This window comes from Haemaphysalis longicornis, unplaced genomic scaffold, assembly GCF_048455015.1.
Source record: "Haemaphysalis longicornis isolate Haplotype H1 unplaced genomic scaffold, Haemaphysalis longicornis Haplotype H1 scaffold_6, whole genome shotgun sequence".
NCBI classification, from domain to species: Eukaryota; Metazoa; Arthropoda; class Arachnida; order Ixodida; family Ixodidae; genus Haemaphysalis; species Haemaphysalis longicornis.
The window spans coordinates 65,342,815-65,363,563 of NW_027526407.1; the positions used below are offsets into that span (position 1 = coordinate 65,342,815).

Sequence of the window (20,749 nt, forward strand, 5' to 3'; positions counted from 1 at the left end):
GTCTGCGTTCGCCGTTGATGAAAGTGAGGCCGGGCCTTCTCTGAGCGTTGCACGGGTCGATTAGCGCCACCACGGGGCACTGATCAACCGACCGGTCGACGCTCCCATGATATTGGTAAAAAATTGGGCGGGTGTACATGTACTGTAATCTATACAGTGATCTAGAACACTGTAAACCATATAACTGGGAGCTTGGCGTAAAATAAGCGTCTTCTCAGGGTACCGCGGGCATATCCCCTTGTCGCCCCTACTCCACCTGCCCAGAGGCGGTGTTGAGTTGGCGCGTGCGACGGCGTTTCAGTCTCGTGAGCGTGCTCAATTAACTCGAACCCGCGGTGGTTCCTTGCAGTGTCTGTGCCCGCTATACTTCGTAATGCATGGGTTATGCATATTGTGAGTTAGAGACCACAGCACTCACACGACAAACAATGAGACTATGAGTGCGAAAGCTTATCGGTGTTCGAGGCCGTTTCATGTTTGCGCAGGCATATATTCAAACAGCGTCCTGTTTGACCGCAGTACAAACGTTTGCATTTCAGCGGTATCTTGTAGACCACCGCCACGCGGCAGGCCACATACATATGGCTGTGTTTAATAGGACAGAAGCCGAACCTTAAGCATAACGCAGCCTTTCTTTCGACAGCCGAGCAAGCACGGGCAAGCTTACCGGGCCACTAAACACATCAACACGGAAACATTTCGCCACTTTCTTCAAACCATGCGAGATTCTATGCATCTACGGCACTACTGCAATCTTTCCTATTCTAATTTCTGCCTTTTCTCGATTAGACTTGGAACAGCACCCAGTCTTTACAAATTTCACTGACTTCCGGCATGCGCTCGACAACGGGTCTTCAGGAAACCCTGTCGCTTTTAACCTTGCCAGCTGTTGCCTGAAACTAAGGGCCGACTTGGTACTAGATAGCGCGATGCCATTCGTAACAATTTTCGAGGGCGCTGATCAGTACTTTAGGAGGGGCTTAGTCGATTTAGGCGAGAACCAACAACAAACGTGAACACCAGAAAAACGCAACCGCAGGTCAAGAAGCTGCAAATTGTTGTCCTTAGGAAGCTGATAAAGCCAACTCCTTAAAGTCTTTCTCAGGATGGCAACGCACATTCTGGTAATCTTGCCTCTCCGACAGAACTAAATAATCATCAACGTATCGGAAGATACGCTTATGAAGCCCATGAAAATACCTGCGTAGTCAGTGGTCCACTCTGTTCCTACTCACTAGGCATTAGCTTCGGACAACAGGTAGCAAGGTTGAAAGTCACTGGGTTTCCCGAAAACCTTTTGTTGAGCGCATTTCAGGAGCCTGTGAAATGGGTGAAGTCTGGCTGATTTCCCAGTCCAACCGAGACAAGGCAGAAATTAGAATAGGAGAATATGCGGTGGTGCCGTACATGCACCCAATCTTACAGTTTAACAAAAGTGGCGAAACTTTTTGATGCCAATGTTGTGTTTAGTGGCCCCGTTGAGCTTGTCCGTGTTTGCTCGGCTGTCGAAAGAAGGGCTTCGTCATGCTTTAGGTTCGGCTGTTGTCCTATTAAGCACACTCATAAGTATGTGGCCTGCCGTGTGGCGGTGGTCTACAATATACCGATGAAATACAAACGTTCTTATATCGGGCAAAGAGGATGCTGTTTGAATATACGACTGCATGAGCATGAAAGGGCGTTGAACACCGATAAGCTTTCACATCCATCGTCACATTGCTTGTCGTGTGGGGGCCAAAATCTCTTCAATGAAACCTCAGTTTTATTTGCAGACCAGGACCAAAAGACACGTGAAACTGTGGAGGTTGCTCACATTGTGAAAATGGATGACAACTATGTCCCTTGGCCCTCTGTATCTGTGTCGAACCTTGAAGTTGATTATCCGGACCTTACTCAAAAGATGGGTTCGACCGTGTCCAGCCTAAGTCATGCCCTATCGTATCTTGTTTGTGTTATCTTTTTCCTTCATGTGTATATTTTTGTGTTTTTCAATAAAAACCTTCGTTAATGGTAGCGCGCCATCGTGTTCTATTTTTTCCTCCCTGTTGTCATTGTTTCTTTTCACACTTCGTTTTGCTGTGCGCCCTTACCAACTCGACCAGCTTTCATTGTTAAATCCAAGATGATTAGGGGTAACGCTATTATGTGGGCATGGTCGTAATACGTTTGGAGAACGCTGTCACTTTTCTTAGTTGCTCGGCTGGGTAAAGCGGTGATTTAATTTTCAAAGTAAGAAAGATGGCATAAAATCAGTGTCAATGTTTTTGCGGACATAAATAACAACAGTGGTGACAGGCAAGGAAGAGTGGGCGGTTAGAAAAATTGCAGGATAAAAGAGAGCACAGAGAAATTTTATTGACAAAAATAAATTTTGCTGGTTGCCAAATCATTTATTAACCTTGGATTTGTAGGATTACCACCTTCATTTTTCGCCTTTGTTCGGCTGATTTACGTCCGGCGGAGGCGGCCTCCTTTTTACCCTGTAGGCAACAGAAACATAGAGAACCGTAAACAGGGCAGCGAGTTTCGGGATGCCCGAGTAGAGTGAGCCTACATTAAATACTCTTTATTGCTTTAACAACCCATACCTAGTGCTCAAGTGACGTGCTGTAGCGATAAAGTGACCTTGAAGGCTGAGCTTTTGTTGACGACCTCGAAGGGATGTTCTACCTCGGCAACTCTCACGAAAGTTCACGCTCTTTGCATCTACACCCCATTAGGCAAGAACTGTTGCTTAATGCGCTGGCTTGCCTGGTGGTCTATCAGGGTGTTGCGGGCTCACGTAAGTCACCTTCATTGCTTTGTTGAATCGCTTCCAACCTGGAAACTCCTGACTTTTGCCTGTTCATTGGTGATATGCCGCTGTACAGCAGAAGCAACAAAAGTCTGTCAGGCTCTTCCCCACATTAAATTAAAATGCCACAAAACAACGTAAAACTGACAACTATCTCTTCAGAAATCTTTCTAACCATGCTTCACAATGCATTTATTCGAAATATATGTCCCCTCTAATCGTTTTGTCTACGGTAGACCCACCCTTTGCACTGTATATTCGCCACTTGCAGGTAAACCACCCACAATTTTTGTACAGCACTCATCTTTTACAGTTGTTGGGCTGTATACGCCCAGAGTGGCCGTTGTTGCCACCATGCACCACGCGCCACACTAGTTCACTATCACGGACTCCCGGGTGGTCCTGGCAATTCTGCACCAGAGAGGTAGGATTCCACCTCCCACCCCACTGCAGCCCACTGCATATCTCCTACCTCCGAGGCCTGCTTGGTTTGACGCAGTATGCAATTTCAGTGGATAACTGTGCACCGCGCCATCACTAGGACACATAAAGCCAATGAAGCGGCCCCAAAAAGCCTTCTTCATCAAAAATATTCAAAGATATTCGGTAGGAAAACGATACTTCGGCAAATCTGGCGCAACATTTTGCAAATAACTAAGACAAACCGGGTATGACGTAGCCCTAATTACAACGACACTTGTGCAGCATTGAGGGGAGCCTAAATCAAGGTATCCAACAGCTTCCTCGTCGTCGGAAAACCATGCACCATTGCCTCCGGCCACAATTTCCACCATTGCCACCATTGCCACAGATTGCATTACCAGTGAATTCTCCAGATGGAAATTAATTAGAAGTCTATACTGTGAGAATGTTTTCATGCGTAGGGTTGAACATGTTTTATTAATGTTTTTCTCCGCTTTCACGCAACATCATGCTTTAAGGACAGCCTGCGGTGGGATTAAGGGTTATTCCATTATAATTCTAGAACCCTTGACTTGTAGATAAAAGCAGGGTCAACCCTATGAATTTTATGGCGAAATGATTAGGTGCCTCATTCTGCAAAAAACTACGTTGTTGTACCCACCGCGGTTAAAAATAAGAATAAGACATGTGTGATCAGACGGGATTGTAGCACAAGTTTTCACAGTAGCTGCCCCAAGCACGTACACTACTCTCCTTTGGACGTTGCTGTGGTAGAACAAAATGTTTTTTTGTTCCTCCTGTCATCATGTACCATACCCTATGGGGGGATTGGTGAGGAATCGGGAGTTTTGAGCCCATTGCACAAAATTCACTCATCTATGAATTGGAGACGTAAAATCTGTAAATAGTGCGTGAAGCTTTACGCCGTGCTTCACACACTAATTACATGTAGGGCACTCGACACAACACGACACAGAAACTTCCCACAAATCTACAGACGACAAATTCTACTCCATACCATCACTTTATCGGACGAACCTATGTTCTCGGTCAAAAGGCTTTTAAGGTATCTATCAGAGGCAAAGTTTCTACAACTACTCCTCTATAGTCCATATTCTTCGCCTGGCTCTATACAACAACCATATTACTTTCCGTTATTCCACTTCATTTTTTGATTTCACTTTTACAGCTGATTTTAATGACTGTTTGATTCATCTCACTACTCCTAATAAAGATCATTGTTTGGCGCTGTTTTCCCGTTGCTGGCCTTGCGCCAATAAACAAACAACTAAATAATTAAGCTTGACCCCTGACTGTGATGGTTCGTAAGTAAAGAAAAGAAGCCGGTCGGAGTAGTTCACGCCAAATTACAAAGAAACGGAGGTGACTTCAGAGCCTTATATATGGTGTAGCAGTAAATAATTTATTAAAAAGTATCGCCATTCTTTCGCCTTCAAAGCACACAAGCAAACTTAAGTGCCCCGAAGAATTGTCAGTTTATCCGACTAAAAGTAGGCCGATTATAGGCTCTCATATTGAGGTAATCATGTTCGAAACGGCAGTGTATTGTTACATTTCTTTAACATAACGATTAATTACGTTGGTTAGCAGAGCAACATTTTTGTTATGCTTTATCAGTTTTACGGCTCTGTATTACGGAGGAGAAACACACTTTTACGTTTTTAGTTACGTTGCTTTTTATGTGGGCATCAAGTTATCTGCGATTGCTTGTGTGCAATGGGCACCGGGACACCGCCAGTCTTTCGTATGACCAGCTTTTCTTCCTGTTCCCTGCATTTCTGCATGTTACGAATGTCGCACTAAGCAAATTTAGCAATGATAATTCCTCCACTTACTCGTTTCCAGCAGCGGCGCTGATAATTTCAGGAGATGCATGTGTTATAGCTTGACTGCTACCGGAAATACTACCGAAGGTTTCCCCGCAGTGTATTTGTGCTTGAGTAGGCGTGTGTAACTTCCATTTCACGCACACACCCTTGGAGCACTGACCAACCCAGTTGAGCTGCTTGCCAAGCAGCGAAAGGAGCTGGAAAAAGAAGATAGTGGGAAAAACAGTGGCACAGTCACAGTTTAGCGAAATCGCTTTATTCAAATTATAACCTTATTCACCCTTTTGAGCAGTCGCTAACCAAGTGATATGTATTCCGTTACCACCGCCTACTTAGAAGTTTTGGCAATATGAGATTTCTCACTGCCGATGACACCGTCACGACTGGGTTTACGGGATTATGTTATTTTCCTCTGCCGAAAAAGCCGCCCACAAATTAGGCAAATAAGGCGCATGATTCTCACACCCAAGACTCCTGCCATAATTTTAGTCGATTACTTATTTAATTTAATTAACGCATACAATGAGGATCTTCCGACTGCCCACTCCGGATTGATTGACTGCGTCGCTACCAAGGACAATACCGTTTTTACGGCCACGCTTTACTTTAGTAGGAATGTAAGCTGAAGATGTAGTTTTGAATATTAAATCGTAGAACCTTTGCAGGGTTACATTGCAGGGACTGTTTCTTGCATTCGACAAGTTTTGAATATTAAATCGTAGAACCTTTGCAGGGTTACATGGCAAGGACTGTTTCTTGCATTCGCGGGTGTATCTGCGCCACGTGTGTGACTCACATCTCCCATTTGAAACAGATATGATCGGTTACTCCATGCCGATTTTCGGCAGTCAGGAGTAGCTGAAAAGCCGTTGCACCTACCGCGAATGAACGTAGGCCTTACCGCACTGAAACGCCACCTAATTCTTTCAGTAGTATACAGCCTATACCCGCGATTGCAGTTGTATTGCTAGAAGGATACAATTATGATGTAAGCTTGCAATATTGCCGGCTTTCCGTACTAGAGCCACGGCACCTCTAACTGCGTTGATTGCTTAAGCAATCCTGATTGTCTCAAAGCTTTAGAGAACTCACCCGATGCATTTGTCGCATAATTTACATCACGTGTAATCCTTAAACTAGCATTTGAACACGTAGTTTACCACTAATGGTGAGTCTCTTAGGTAAATAACATCACGCGGTTTACACGTGGTGTTACTCGCCCAAGAGCTTCACCGTTCGTCGAAGTTTATGATGAATTCTGATAGTTACGCTGATATGCATTTTCGTGTTAGCCCCTCTATGTCCCGACCACGTCATGTGGCTCAAGTCAAGCACACATTTAGAAGTTGTCAGAGGGCGTGTAGGCTGTGGCAGGGATGTTGAAGCTTCAGTTGGGCGCTTGGAGAATGTCCTTGATATCCGTAGTATCACGCCGCGTGGGAAACGCGCACCCCGAAAGAGAAATATTCGTGATATATCAAATCGCGAGAATGCGCATGACCACAAATAGGATGACATCGTCTCAAATGACAATATCGGTTTAGTTGTTACTGTGGCAGTAGTTGCGCAGCTGGTTGGTTCTACCCGCATAGGCTGCAGACCCCGCGAAGCAAATATTGCTCAAAAATGAATTCAAGAATAGATCTCAACTCGAGAATATATAGGCACGACAACGGCGTCGCGATTCCTGTGTTTCGAATCTTGCTTATCTTTAAGTTGTATGCAATGAATGACTACATTGCTGGCAAACTCAACATGGCGTCCATAAGATATGGCAAGCCGCGAAGAAAGTGTATTGTAATCGATCGCAAAACATACAAGGGTGTTTACTGCTCATTCAAATAACACATCTGCGGCAAATGTTTATTTTTTAAAGCATAAGGCACTCTCTTGCAAGTTTAATAAAAACCTCATTACGCATCTACCTTCTCTTTTGGTTTACCTGCATGGCTTTGGTTTTCTAGTTGGACCTTCTTAAAGCGAAACCCCAAATTCGTGATAACATATCCAAGCGCTCCGGTAACAAACTCTCTAAGCTCAGATGTGCTGGTTGTTTCCTGCGCAACCTAACGTAACAGAGGTAAAATCTCTAGTGCTGAACTTAGACGAGATTGCCTCTTATATTGTAAGCCATCAAGGGGAACTTAAACGAATATTGATTGTTGAATTGATTGATTGTATTGATTGATTTATCGATTGATTGATTGATTGATTTTATTAATAAATACGCAAGAACTCTCTTGCGGGAAATATAACAAGGGGCGAGATAAAAAAGCGCAGAAATGCTTAATAAGTCTTTTTCGCTTTTTGTGAAGTCTGCTTCAAACGCTAAAATACTGACGAGTACTGTAGCTGTTTGGCAGCATACAACATCATTTACTACAAAAGTTCCAGTGTCAGAGGACATACTGAGGAAAAAATCACCGTTCACGTGTCAGACATCCTTATATTCTTAAATAATATCCTTACGTAGCAAGGGGTCCCGTCATAGTATTTTCCTACGGGTATCCAGCTCTTGCAAACATATGCACAGTGGCTCACTGGAACACCCTGCAATAAATATGAAAAATGGTAATTTTGCATGCAACAAACATCTATACGCACAAGGTCTTATTTCGTGCAGAAATAGACGGAAACAAGCATTTTAACACCCCCATTAATACATCATTTCACTGGTCTCTTCGGAACAAGCGTTATATATTTCTTTAAATTTCTGTAATTTTTGTGATTTCTTATGTAAATAAAGTCCCCTGAACAAAGATTTGCGCTCGACAGGTCCACTCATGGGGGCGGGAAAGGGGGGGGGTGACTGCTTAGCTTTTCATCTGTGGAATACCTCTCATCATCTCAGCAACTCCTTTCGGAGGCCAGTACAATATAAACGAATTCTTCGACCATTTACTCTATCTACTCCCAGGTCGCCTATGTTGTGAGCGGTGCCCATTTAAAGGAGCCATGAAGACAAAATACAAGTTGGGTTTGTTAGAAAGACTGCTTAGTTTCGATAACAACGATACCAATATCATCGCAATCTTCGAACAAATAACGGAGATATTAAAGAAAACGTGTGAAGCAGTCGCGACCCCCTAGCCAATTTCCCGCAACTTTTCTATGACGTCCCGGAACCTTGTTTGTGTGATTGGCGGCCGCCTAACTCACCTGTCGCGACGACACTTCACTGGACGTCTGTAATGGGACCTCTAGTTCCATTTGAACGCATCACTTGAATGCTAACGTGCAGTTAAGGCACTGAAAATTATGTTTTATTGTTGGCCCGTATGACGTCATTCTTGCTCATAACACGTCACTGTGGCGCAAAATTTGAAAGTTTTTAAATTATTACTGCTTTTTTTCGTTCAAAAAACATCTTTTGTGGCTGTAATGGAGCTGAGTGAGATACTGAATCCTAGTTCTTTCAAATTAAACGAAGTTGTATTTTCTCTTCATGGCTCCTTTAAGGAGTTCCGCACAGACAACCTAAAGGGTCCGGGATTCTCACCGAGCTAGTATTGCAGGAGGCTGCCCCGTGATGGAGTGGATATCATAGCAATGCTCGCACTACTGAGACGCTCGAGTTTTGTTTTGCGCTGCGACATTTAACAGCCTAAAAATAACTCGACCACTTGCTAAGCAGAAGCTACCTACTGTTAAAAAAAGCAATGTAGCTTGCGTTCAAGCCCCCTCCCGCCAAATGAAGTCGTGAGGTGCACCGAAACAATGGCAACTGCAGGCGAGAACCTGTCACATCAGTATGCGTGTTTTAGGTAAGAGTGGCTCCTGGCCATCTCTATTCGCCACTATCCTGCTTTGCCATGGTTCAACCTCTTCGCTAGTACCTCAATTTCAATCAGCTGGGAAGACCACAAAGGTAGCATTTATAGTACCGCACTTCCAGCCCTTCGGACCATACACCGGAAGGTTTCTAATGCCCGCTCCAGGTGAAGCTGACGGCTTAGTAAACATTTTTCAGGCTCACTTATGTATATGCGTCATTTTTTATAACCCCAATGCCAAACCAAATATTATCAAACTTTTGCTGGCCGCTAGATTTATCTGCAAGAGGCACAGCAGAGCTGATGGTGTCACGAAAATTATCACTTTTCTTCATATTGAGGCGCTGCTGCCTAGGCGGCCCGAAACTGTTTTTTATTGATTGATTTTTGTTACCTCAAGAGCCCCATGGAAACAAGGAATCACATGAGTGGTGGGTAAGGTACATATCAAAGAAACAGTTGCACATTGACTAAAGGTAAAAAATACGTGGCATGAGATTCATAGCACCAAACAAGCTGAATAATTAATACAAAGCATCAAGGTAAAAATTGATTGATTGATTGATTGATTGATTGATTGATTGATTGATTGATTGATTGATTGATTGATTGATTGATTGATTGATTGATTGATTGATTGATTGATTGATTGATTGATTGATTGATTGATTGATTGATTGTGTGGTTTAACGCGCCGACGCTTCGCAGGTGATGAGTCGCGCCGTAGTAGAGGAGGCCTCCGGATTAATTTTTACCATTTGGGGATATTTAACGTGCTCCGAAATCTCCAAGTGACGGGCGTTTTTGCTTTTCGCCTGCACAATTTGGTATAAACAAAATGAAGCCAAGGCATGCAGTGTTGGTTTGAACAGATCAGGTTCGCTTTTTGTACAACATAGTGAGGCAGATGATTCCAAAGTTTTCGGAGGTTATAAAGAATAGGTTCGCGAATGTAGTGGTTCTATGGCAAGGATATGATAGTTGCATTGAATTATTACTGGTGATGTGGTAATGTACTTACTGGGTAAGAGAGAATGATAGTATCTGTGGAGCAGGGCCATTTTGGCATGTTTTCGGCGTGACTGAGCAGAGTAAGGTTGGCGCGTTTCTTTAGTTGTGTGACACTTGTGAACGAAGATAAGTGAGATATGTAAACTTAACCATTGTGAACCATTGTAAACCATTGTGAATGGCTTCCAGTTGATCGAGAAGGTAATTTCGATAACTGTCGCGGATTGCTTAATCGTACTCTAATTTGGGAGTACGAGCTTGGTATAAGCCTGGGATTTAAGTTGTGGAGGGGTGTGTTTTAGGGCGCGTTAGAGGTAGCCAAGAGATGTTTGAGCTAAGGATGAAATGTGATCGATATGAGTAGACCTCGAAAGGCCACTAGTCAGGTGAATGCTCAAATACTTTTAAGTGTTAGCTGCTTGTAGGATTGAGTTATTAAACGTATAGCTGTAGGCGAGTAATTCGGTGCGCCTGTGGAAAGAAACTATTATGATTTTAGTGACATTAACTGGCATTATTTAATGTTCGCAACAATTTTCTATGGCTAGAAGGTCTGCTTCCAACTTTGTTTCATCTTCGGGGCAATTGATTTTAGTATACAAGACACAATCACCTGAAACTAGGCGAACATTGCTAACAATTTTTGCATGGGAGAACGTTGATTTATATTTATGAAAAAGAAAGGTCCCACGACTGTACCTTGTGCTACACCTGAAAGAAATGGGTTTGTGTCTGAGGACTGTTCACTAATACGAAAGGTTTTCTGTTATTAAGAAAGTCAGTAATCCATGCTAACGCATCAGGATCTAGATTAAGTTGCACGCGTTTGACCATTGGGTGGGGATGCGGGACGTCATCAAAAGCTTCTTTGAAGCCCAAGAATATGGCACGTGTTCATGTATTGTTGTTGAGGTTGATGTTAAGATCATGGTTGAACACGAATAGTTGTGACTCACTGACAGACCTTTCCATAATTGATGTTGAGAAGGGTATAAATAATGCTTTGTTTCAAGGTGGTTCATGCTGTTCGTGAATGTACGTTCCATTATTTTAGACTGGACGCTTCTTACTAATATGGGCCGATAATTGAGTGGTGGTGCTCTACTGCCGCTTGTGAAAACAAAGGTGATTTTAATCATTTTCCAATCAATTTTAACGTAAGCAGAGGAAAGGGATTGCATAAAAGTCAAAGCTAGAATGATGCTTGTAAATTCTTTTGGGTGTTTCACTATTTTACTGGTGATGTCTGTTACAGTACACACTGCAGCCGTGCTAGAAGCATTAAGAAACCAGGGAATAGAAGAGACCTATATAAACCTATATAAACCTATATATAAACCTTTTCTTCGGAGGGGGGGGGGGGGGGAGAGTGTGGGAACCCGGCAATAGCGGCGGGGGACAATCTTACGGGATGGACATGTGCCGGGTGAGGATGAAGATGTTGCGCGAAATGAGCGAGGTTAGAACATGGCGGACTCGGCTGGGTTAGGTGTGCGCAGCCGGATCGGCTGCGGAGCGGACCTTGGTGGAACAGGACTCCCAGTAAAGGTGTGGTTTTAGGGGGCGCAGTGTCCTTCTGGGGAACCGCGGCCGGGTGCAAGAACCTCGGTACCCCAACTTCTAGACGATAGATATAATGGATGTACGGGCCGGAAAATACATAAAAAGCAAAGCAATAAATTCCCGACCCGAAAGGGAGTAAGACAGGGAGATACCATTTCGCCAAAACTGTTCACAGCATGCCTCAGAGGGGGCACTCAGACAGCTTGACTGAGAAAGCACAGGGTGAAGGAAAGCCGAGGGACACTGATCTGCAGACGATATAGTCTTGCTGAATGAGACTATAAAACAGCTGTAAAAAATGCTTGAGAAACTAAAATCAGAAAACATGGCCGTGGGGCGAAAAATAAGTATGAAGAATCTAAAGTAATGAGCAATAAGCATGCAGAAAGCGCCTTCTCCAGCTAAGATAATGAAACGCTAGTATAAGTAAAAGAATATAACTATCTTAGACAGATGGTTAGGGCTGACCTCAACCACGAGAGAGAAATCTGATGCACAATAGGTATGGGCTGTGGAGCGCTCGGGAAGCACTGCTAAATAATGAAAATCAAGCTACCTCTGTCACTCAAAAGGACAAATATACAACCTGTGCATACTGACGGTGATCACATATGGAGTTTAAACTTGGCGCCTAACTAAACAAATGGAAAGCCAACTTAGATCGGCTGAACGGGCCGGAGAACGAATAATGTTTGGAGTAACACTTAAGGATAGGAAACGAATTTCCTGGGTCAGGGAACACACTCGAGTAGATGATATCATAGTTCAAGTAAAGAAAAAGAAATGAACTTGGTTTTCTTGGTTGATTTATGGTTTTTCCGAACTGCTCCGGATTTATTTTGATCATGTTGGGAACGGTTGTTTGATAAAATTTTTATAGCAGTGTGAATAGCCTGATTGACTTTCCTGTCATCGCTTTGGTAAGCTTGCAAAGTGTCCGCTCTATTTCTGCTTTTTTTTTTGCTTTTCTAAAAAAACGCTTTATTTTTCTGGTTAGTTTTTATAGCTATGTTAAACCATGACGTAGATTTTTGTCTCCTTACATAACCACTGTGTCTCGCGCCAACTCTCGTTGCAAAATGACAAACAGCGCCAACAGCGTAGTACAAATATTTATATATTCAATCCTTTATTTCTTGCAGTGTTGTAGCAGCTCGCAACCAGTTACCAAGGAGTGGTGTTGGCAGCACCAATGCTGAAGTGTTCCTCGCGAAATTGAAAACTGAATTTAAATTATGCATACTTTTATTTGTTGCATATATTTGTAGTGGATGTCTTTTTTTTCATTGTATGTGCTCAATCCTGTCTGCACTCAAAGACGTCTGCAGTATTGTATAAAGAATAAATGAATAATGAGAACTGCCGTGATTAGGCCACTATTTACTGGACAAAGTTGACAGCTCAGCACTTGTTCCGAATATCTTCCCAGATTATACGCAAATTTTCCTGTCTAACAATAAACGTTCAGTGAATTTATGTGATTTGCTGTAAAACAATCGTCTTCTCCCACATATTCTAAATGCTTGCAAAGGCACTCGCGAGCTGGCGTACAAGCGAGTATTCCCCGCTATTTGACAGCAGTCACTCCTCCTTCCACTACAAACGCCGCTGCCCCCCTCTTACTCTAGCAGCGCCCACTCGCCTTGTTACCATAGCGACAGAGCTAGTCAAGCGGTCGCCTTGCAACACGGCCTTGACAGTCCGATTAAGGCAGAAGCATAGCATTATCAGCTGAAGCGCGAAAAAATATCGAATGGTAGCTATGCCTTCATATCTATGACGCAATTAAAGGAAATGAGATGTTTTATTTAGTAGGCCTTCATTGCAGGGAGCACCGTGTGATGGGGAAAATGGGATTAAAAAAGTCAAAATTGCGGGATGTGAAACTGAGTGGCAGGAAATGAGACGACAGGCGGTGGCGACTTATACATAATTGTGTGTGTGTGTGTGTGTGTGTGTGTGTGTGTGTGTGTGTGTGTGTGTGTGTGTGTGTGTGTGTGTGTGTGTGTGTGTGTGTGTGTGCGTGTGCGTGTGCGTGTGCGTGTGCGTGCGTGCGTGCGTGCGTGCGTGCGCGTTCAGTGCTTTGTATGGCTCAATAGTAACTTTATCTACGACTTCTACCTAGGTGTAGCCCATCCTTCCATTTGTAGTAAACTTGAACTCACATGATTACGGTTGCAGATATCCGGGCAATGCAATTTTTGGAAGAATGCTTCAGAAAAATGGGCTGCGAAAAAATTGGGACTCGTTTAGAATACAATACAAGCGAATAATAATAACATTTAGATAAAATATAATTACACTTAAGTGAAATAATTTGCTAAGGTTCTGCAGATCGTATCATCCCTCAGTAACATTCTTATATTTTTCGTCTAAGCAACCGCTTCAAGGCACCTGGCCGTATATTTGATCTCAGCAGCGATTGAACTCAGTTAGGAAACGTAGAAAGATAACAAAAGTCCCGATATGCTCCACAATCAAGTGCAATTGCAAGAGGAAGACGACGATGCCTGTGTTTGCGCGCACCCAACCCCCCCCCCCCCCCAAAAAAAAAAAAAACTAATTGGGACGGTTTTCGTTGATGGAACGAATGTGTAGCCCCTTTTAATGACGTCCATGCGTTGCGAGCAGCAGGAAGGTGCTGCTGCTACCAGATGAACCCAAAACCCAAGGAAGCGATGCGATCACACAAGCAGTCGTTAATTATTCCATAAATTTAAGCGAGAAGATAACTGAGATGGATCTCGTAAAATTGTTGAAGACCTTGCGAAAGCAGAAACAGCGACGACGTCAGCAATCTGCCTGACGTAAAGATCTAGAGTGCGGAGCCTTTCCTCTACCAGCGAGAAAATGTATTTCAGAGGAACAGTCGGGGCGATATGAGTTTTCCTGCTCTCCTGCACTGGAAACGACTGAGTCGTTTTTCTCAGGTTTTTCTAACTTTAAAGTGTTCAAGACAAGAAGAGGAGCCGCGAAAAAAATCTGGGCAAGCGAGAATTTCTATATGTGTCGAATGCATACGAAGTAGGTTTCGTGTCTATGTGACGGATATGCTTGGGGTTAGCAGCAAAAGAAACGTCATGAAACCATCATTTTAGGGATGGGTAGTGTGACACTTCGACCAGATTCATTATATCGCAGTATAATGTCGTGGAGCTCTAGACTCACGTGGTGGCCGCCGAAAGGACGAGCGCGTTAGCGCAGTATTCGCCTAACAAAAAGAGCGAAGCGTGGCTTTTTGTAATCCACCCACACCCCTCGCTGTTTTCTCCGCGTGTGGCAGCTTCAAGCATACGCTCCAAGCGCCTTTGACTACCACTTGCGGGATGAAGTAGATTCAAAGTTGAATGAAACTATGCAGTAGGCCTCCACTGTTGTGGGCAGTGTTCGAGATAAAACGTAAACCAGGTGGTAAAAAAAGTGGAGTTGGTATACATATCGAGCCTTGAAAATCTGTGGGACGTACAGTTACATTTCGTTTATACGCTTTTCAGGGAAACCGTAAAATAAAATGTATTATGTGAAAATCGTGTTGTCCAAATGGTTAAAAAAAGGACGGCCGCATGCATAGTCGGTCAGCAGCTTACTTTTATTGGGTAACGCTAAAGTACCTAATCAAGTTGTGCTGCACTTTGTTCTTTTCAACGTCTATGAGTACATTGTTCTGTAAGGTAACAAAAGAAGCTGGTGGTATTTTTCGGTTTGGGGGCACTGTTTTGCACGGCAATCAGTGTCGTGCCTTACATTGGGGAAGCCAGCCGCCGGACGCGTGGAAATCTTCAAGGCCCAAGAGGAGTGCGGGGTCGTCAACGTTTTCGCGCAGGCATGACCCGTCGACGTTCACTGCTGCTTTCCTAACTTCTTTGAACCATGTGAGCAGGACGTCTTCCATTTAATGATGCTTCGCACCTAGCGTTTGTTTTACACTGGAGCCGATATCCTGCCGCTTCTTTCAAAGTTCCTCTTGCTGATCCCCAAAACTGTTCAGCACCGGCACTGGCTAACCGATCTCGCTTGCCAAATCCACGTGAGTTCTCTTCGGATTTCTGTGCGATTTCCATTGTTTCTTAGTGCCTAGCGTTTCCTCGATATTTTCACGAGCCAGCAGTACCACCGCGCCAGCAACAAGCCGGCCAGAGGAAAACCAAAAAGAAAAATAATAACCTCAGAACCACAGCAGCACCAACAAACACATCAACAAGGCCGAAAGAGAACATATACCAGCGCTGGAAGCACGTATTATGGCGACAAAACGGGAAGGGAACTGGCCGCCTGCCGAGAGCATTGCGCACCTTGTCCTTGATTCCGATACGTTTCGCTAGATGGCGCGGTACAACATCGCCTCACGACTGGAGTGGGGGTGGAAGAAAAGTAGGGATGGAATGGGACGGAATTTAGCACAGCGGGGGGAGAAAAAATGGGGGTGGGAGCGATGAGAGTTTAAAACAAGGGTGAGGGGCAGATGGGGAGGGAGGAAGCAAATCTATTCGGTTAGCTATGAGTAGCGCAAGTAAGTTGAATAAAGCAGGCAAGTCGGTTGCTGACCACCGGCGCCCCGATTCAAAGGGAGTCCCACTAAGCATCATCGTATCGTCATTATTGGACGTACTGGCCAGGCCTGACGGCGATGTTCTCGCCGCTAAACTGGAAAAAGCGGCGCTCCCGTGGCCTCAGCGGCTCCGCATCATGCAGATTGTGGCTTGTTAGAATGTGGTTTGAGCTAGTGTACCGAAGAATTAACCTAAGATTTCTAGAAGTGTCGGTGACGATCCACTTTTCGCGCTCGTATTATTCAATTTTCGGCAAAATTGTGATCGCATTGAACGCACGAAAATGCATTATTTGTATGGAACATCGGCCGGCCACGAAACGGTGATGTATTAGGCCGAAAAACGTATATGCATAATCTTATCTGCAAGGTTCCATACAGATTTGTTCTATGAAAGTTTGCAAAGATTGCTAATTTGCCCTCAGAACGGAAGTTTACAGTGGCGACAGCGGCCACCACGCATCTACTCTTGCACGCAGGGCTCCTATTCTTAGAAAAAGCTTTCGGAGTATGAAGCTAGCCATTCGTGTCCTGACGCCTGCCTCTTACCGTTTATACATGGCGGCGGCGCTCTTGCAGTAACGTCACCCACTATGCAGTGACTGGAGTTGACTACAAAGAGCTGTAGAACACCTTTGTCAGAACTTAAGCTATGTAGGGCGCGTGCTACTCTGTAACAATTAAAAAGTGCCCGTACACTTGGTTGTGGTCTTAACCTGAATTCGATACACGCGATTGCAATCTTCGTAAAGGGTGACTCCTTAGCCACTCATATAGGGTTTGAGGGGCTCAATTCGGGGTAGAGGCGGACATCCTGACTGTAAGCAGTCAAGGCAGGCCCCAATACAATTACATTACCATTTTAGTGACCACGCTGTGAATAACGTATCGTGCCCTACAAACGCAAGGGTTACTCATTCCAAACACTACCCGCGCCTCTCCGAAGAGCTTCATATAGATTCTGACTACGCCCCGTGATAGACACTTTCTACGGTCGCGGATTACTTCTCTGACCCACTACAATCATCTAAGCCTTCTCCCTTTAAACTGTGTAATAAGCAGGCAGACAAAAAAACGGTGCCCTCAAATATTGGACATAAGACAGTGCTGTAAGCCTACCTCCACTCTACGGTGACTGAAAAAAAAATACTGTTATGTTCCTAGGACCAGCTATGCTCACTGATGCCTTACCTTAGTGTGGAACCGTTAAACGTGGTAAATCTTCTTTTTGTCATCGCAGGCCGCTAAATCGCCTTCAATTCTATGGACGCCCTATAACACTAAAGTGCTAAGAACCGAAAAAGGGGCAGGAAACAAGGCGTCAGACTTTTAAAGTATCCCCTTCATGTCTACGATCTTCTCTCCCGTCTTCAGTTTTTTCAGCGCTGCCAGTGAAATTATTGCCTATTAACGAGTTCCTCTGGTTTTATTCTACCCTTGAAAAGTCTGAGCGGCTATATCTGCGTCTCTGTCATACCCTACCCGCAATATGTCTTTTGTACAACACGTAGTACAAAGCTATATATGCCGGTTGCCAGTCTTACTAGATGCGTACCCTGATGTAGGTATCGTTTACGTACCACAAGCGCTCAAATACAGTGAGTGGTTCTTAAGGGTCCTAAGTGACGGTCGCGAGCTTAACCAACGCGCCCACTCTGGCGTTCTCCAAGCCTGCTCGCTTCTTTTTCAATGCACAGGAGCTGTTTTCGACGGAAGAAGCTGGGCTCAACTTGTTTTCGAACACCTCGCCCCGGCATTGCAGTTTTAGATACCCAGTACTCTTCCCAGGAGGTTTGGTTCCCTTTTCGCAAGTGGTTCTACTTCGTTCTACCTCGCGGCTGTGTAGGATCGGCACCTATACCCGGAATAAACTCTAATTATCCAAGGGCGTTTTCTTTTCCAAGGGTCTGGCACATATCAACATATGCCACCGACTTTGCTGTAAACCGTCCTTGCTGTGTGCAGCACCAAGTAGTCACGAGGTATCGCAAGCCGCAATAATGGGGGGGGGGGGGGGGGGGGGGGGAGAATGACCACATCAAATTCGGCACAAACCTCAAAACCATCCATCATTACGAGCACCGAAGCCACGTGACGAAGTGGACGGCGTCCTCCGCTACATTAGTGTTCGATGACCTGAACACCATACAATACCCTACTTCAGTGGGGATGACGAGATAGAAAAGGGCTCCTTTTCATCTTGGTCGGACGGAACTCCTCCGGTTTGAATCATGCGTTTTCCGAGAACTGGTCCCAGTGCCATCAAGTGAAGGAGTCCTCGAGCCACCTCCAATAGCCACAAGAGGGGCACCATCTCGCCCACGCTTTTTGTGGCGCTCGAGGATCTTCTACCGCAACTTGGCAAGATTTCTGAGATATTCAAATTATCGGTGCCCATAACGTGACACGAGTTAGACCACACGACCAAACCCAAGCGGAGAGCAAGAAATCGTCCAACAAGTTATCAGTATTGTCACGGCATACATTGGCACCCTTGGTCTGACAATCACTCAAAAAAGGGGAAGCCATAGTAGTTTGGACATTCCAAACGAAATCACGCGAACAAAGACTGATAATTCAGCTTAATGTCAATAGGCAACCCATACCCCGAAAGCGGCGTTTACGCATCATTCGAATCGACTGGCAACAACACGGCAGGGTACACGTATATGTGCAATGGAAACTACGACAAATAACTGAAATCACTCACATGCGAAAAACAATCACCCACATTTTCAATTTTCTAGGTTAAGCAATGTTCAAGCCAATTACCTATCATCATCTTCCTTTCTCTATACTGGTAGAACGTACGGGCGTCCAAACACGTGTCTTGCAGAACATACGCCACTCCCACTCAATACTCTTTGAATACGAACAACCCAGACGAAACCTACAGTTCCCATCTAGGCTGAGAATGCATTTATTGGACATGGTACCGTGTTCAACACCTTCACTGACCGGATCGTTATGCATCAAGGAGCACCGTCTCATCGCCTTACATCTAAACAGCGTCTGACCATTCTCGTAGCTGACGGGTTAAAACCCGAATAACGTAAACTTTATACCAACCACAGCGCCACCGTTGGACGCATTTTCGTAGATCAAGGTAAAACCCACACCGAAGCGTATTTACCCGGATGAAGACACTGAACGGAGCGCAGCACGCACTTACATACCGCAACACACCAGTCCGCTTTGTTACCTAGCAAATGCCAGCTTTAGTCCTGGCAAGTACTCACGGCAAGCATAGGTTCTTCTGGAAACGCGGTTATGAATCATCTCCCCGATGTTACCTCCGTGGCGAAAGCAGAAATACTTGCCTCAATTCAAGCTCTCACTGCACGTGAGCACCGGTCAAAGATTGCCCCTTCCTTCATTAAGAATCTCATACTTACCATACACATGGACTCACAAGATGGCGTGAAGGCTTTCCTTCGCAACAAACTGTCCCCAAATATGCAAGCTATGCTGTCTGATTATAGACAATGCCAATCCTGCCTCAATCGCAATACAATGTACCCTAATACACTCTTCTTGATCAGGCAATGCTCGCCCACGTGCTGAGTCCTCAACGGCCTGGTGTTTACCACTTATAAGGCATGGCTTCAGGCATATTTGTCGATAGAGAATAGGAAAGAGAAGCACCATGAGCAAGGAGTCAACTGCTCACTTTCAAAGTCGTACTAGCGACTATACACCCAATCACGTATCATACTTCCCTAAAGAAGGCATGGGCATTGCACGCACTTACCAACAGAGGAAATCAGTATAAATGTGAAACAGACATAGACGAACCGCATGTTAACAAGCTGTTCTGAACAATGTCCCCCAACAGAACGTGTTTCAGTTCTTTCGCACAGTTCGCACAAATAAAGGTCGCCCTATTTTTATCTTTCTTGATATTTCAATGTATTCGGTGACACCAAGGCCAATGATGTATCGGCTTTCGCCCACCAACAGTGATTGCAGCTCTCCGCTGCTATGTTACAAGGGTCCCGAGTTTTGAATTCGACAATGGCAATTGTTGTGTTGACAGTGGACAAAACAACATATCAGGTCTGCTGCAGCAGATGCATGAAAACCAAATTCTGACGTACGAGTATATACCAGCTGTATGTTTTATGAAGTGGATAATAAGGCTTTAAAAACTTGCCCCACTTTCTGGCCCAGGCCTTTTTCTTAGATGGTCTTTGAAAACGCACCCTCGGACCACTTTGCAATACTTGACACACTCCACTGTTTATTGCGGTTGTTAGTAAGTTTTTGTCGCAAACACTTTCAAACAAGAATGACCATTGCGAATGCAGCAATAGGTTCGGGGCACGTTGCGTTTCCGCACCTTGTTTTTTTATCTTCAGTGATGCAAAATAATTCTGGAATATTTAAAATGGCCCTGTTGAACAGGCCCTTGTAACCGTCTTTATGTTTTGCGAGCGGCATGCCCACGTGGGAGTTGGTTGTCACTATTTTGAGAGACCGAATGGCTTCATCTGTTTCGCACAAGCAATAAAGTCTCACCAATAAAATGTTCCGGGGCACCTACGCTTTCCCTTGTGATGTGAGAATGCGTCAGCATAATTCCTCATTGAGCTGTGAAAGCACGTGTGTGCGTATGTCAACCTTGCTACCAGAGGAAATTCCTGAATCGATAACAAGCATTTGGTCGCCACTCTCACCATATCTTACCGCGCCCCTTGCCCGGGCATGTGAAAAGGGGGGTTTACATGTTGACGTCGCTGAAAAATTGGAGGAAGTTATGTGCCGTTAGCGTCGCATGTCAGCTGCC

At 44.6% G+C, this 20,749-nt stretch overlaps 1 protein-coding gene across 1 annotated transcript; it reads right to left on the minus strand.

Annotated features, from left to right (window-relative positions):
• Positions 1 to 2,332: 2,332 nt before the first annotated feature.
• Positions 2,333 to 19,852, minus strand: LOC144141612 (uncharacterized). Its single transcript, XM_077673155.1, has 5 exons — positions 19,715 to 19,852; positions 13,580 to 13,641; positions 7,537 to 7,617; positions 5,074 to 5,264; positions 2,333 to 2,480 (listed from the first exon to the last, which is right to left on the minus strand). The coding sequence occupies exons 1-5, from the start codon at positions 19,761 to 19,763 to the stop codon at positions 2,423 to 2,425; spliced, it is 441 nt and encodes a 146-aa protein (XP_077529281.1). The 5' UTR covers positions 19,764 to 19,852; the 3' UTR covers positions 2,333 to 2,422.
• Positions 19,853 to 20,749: the final 897 nt, after the last annotated feature.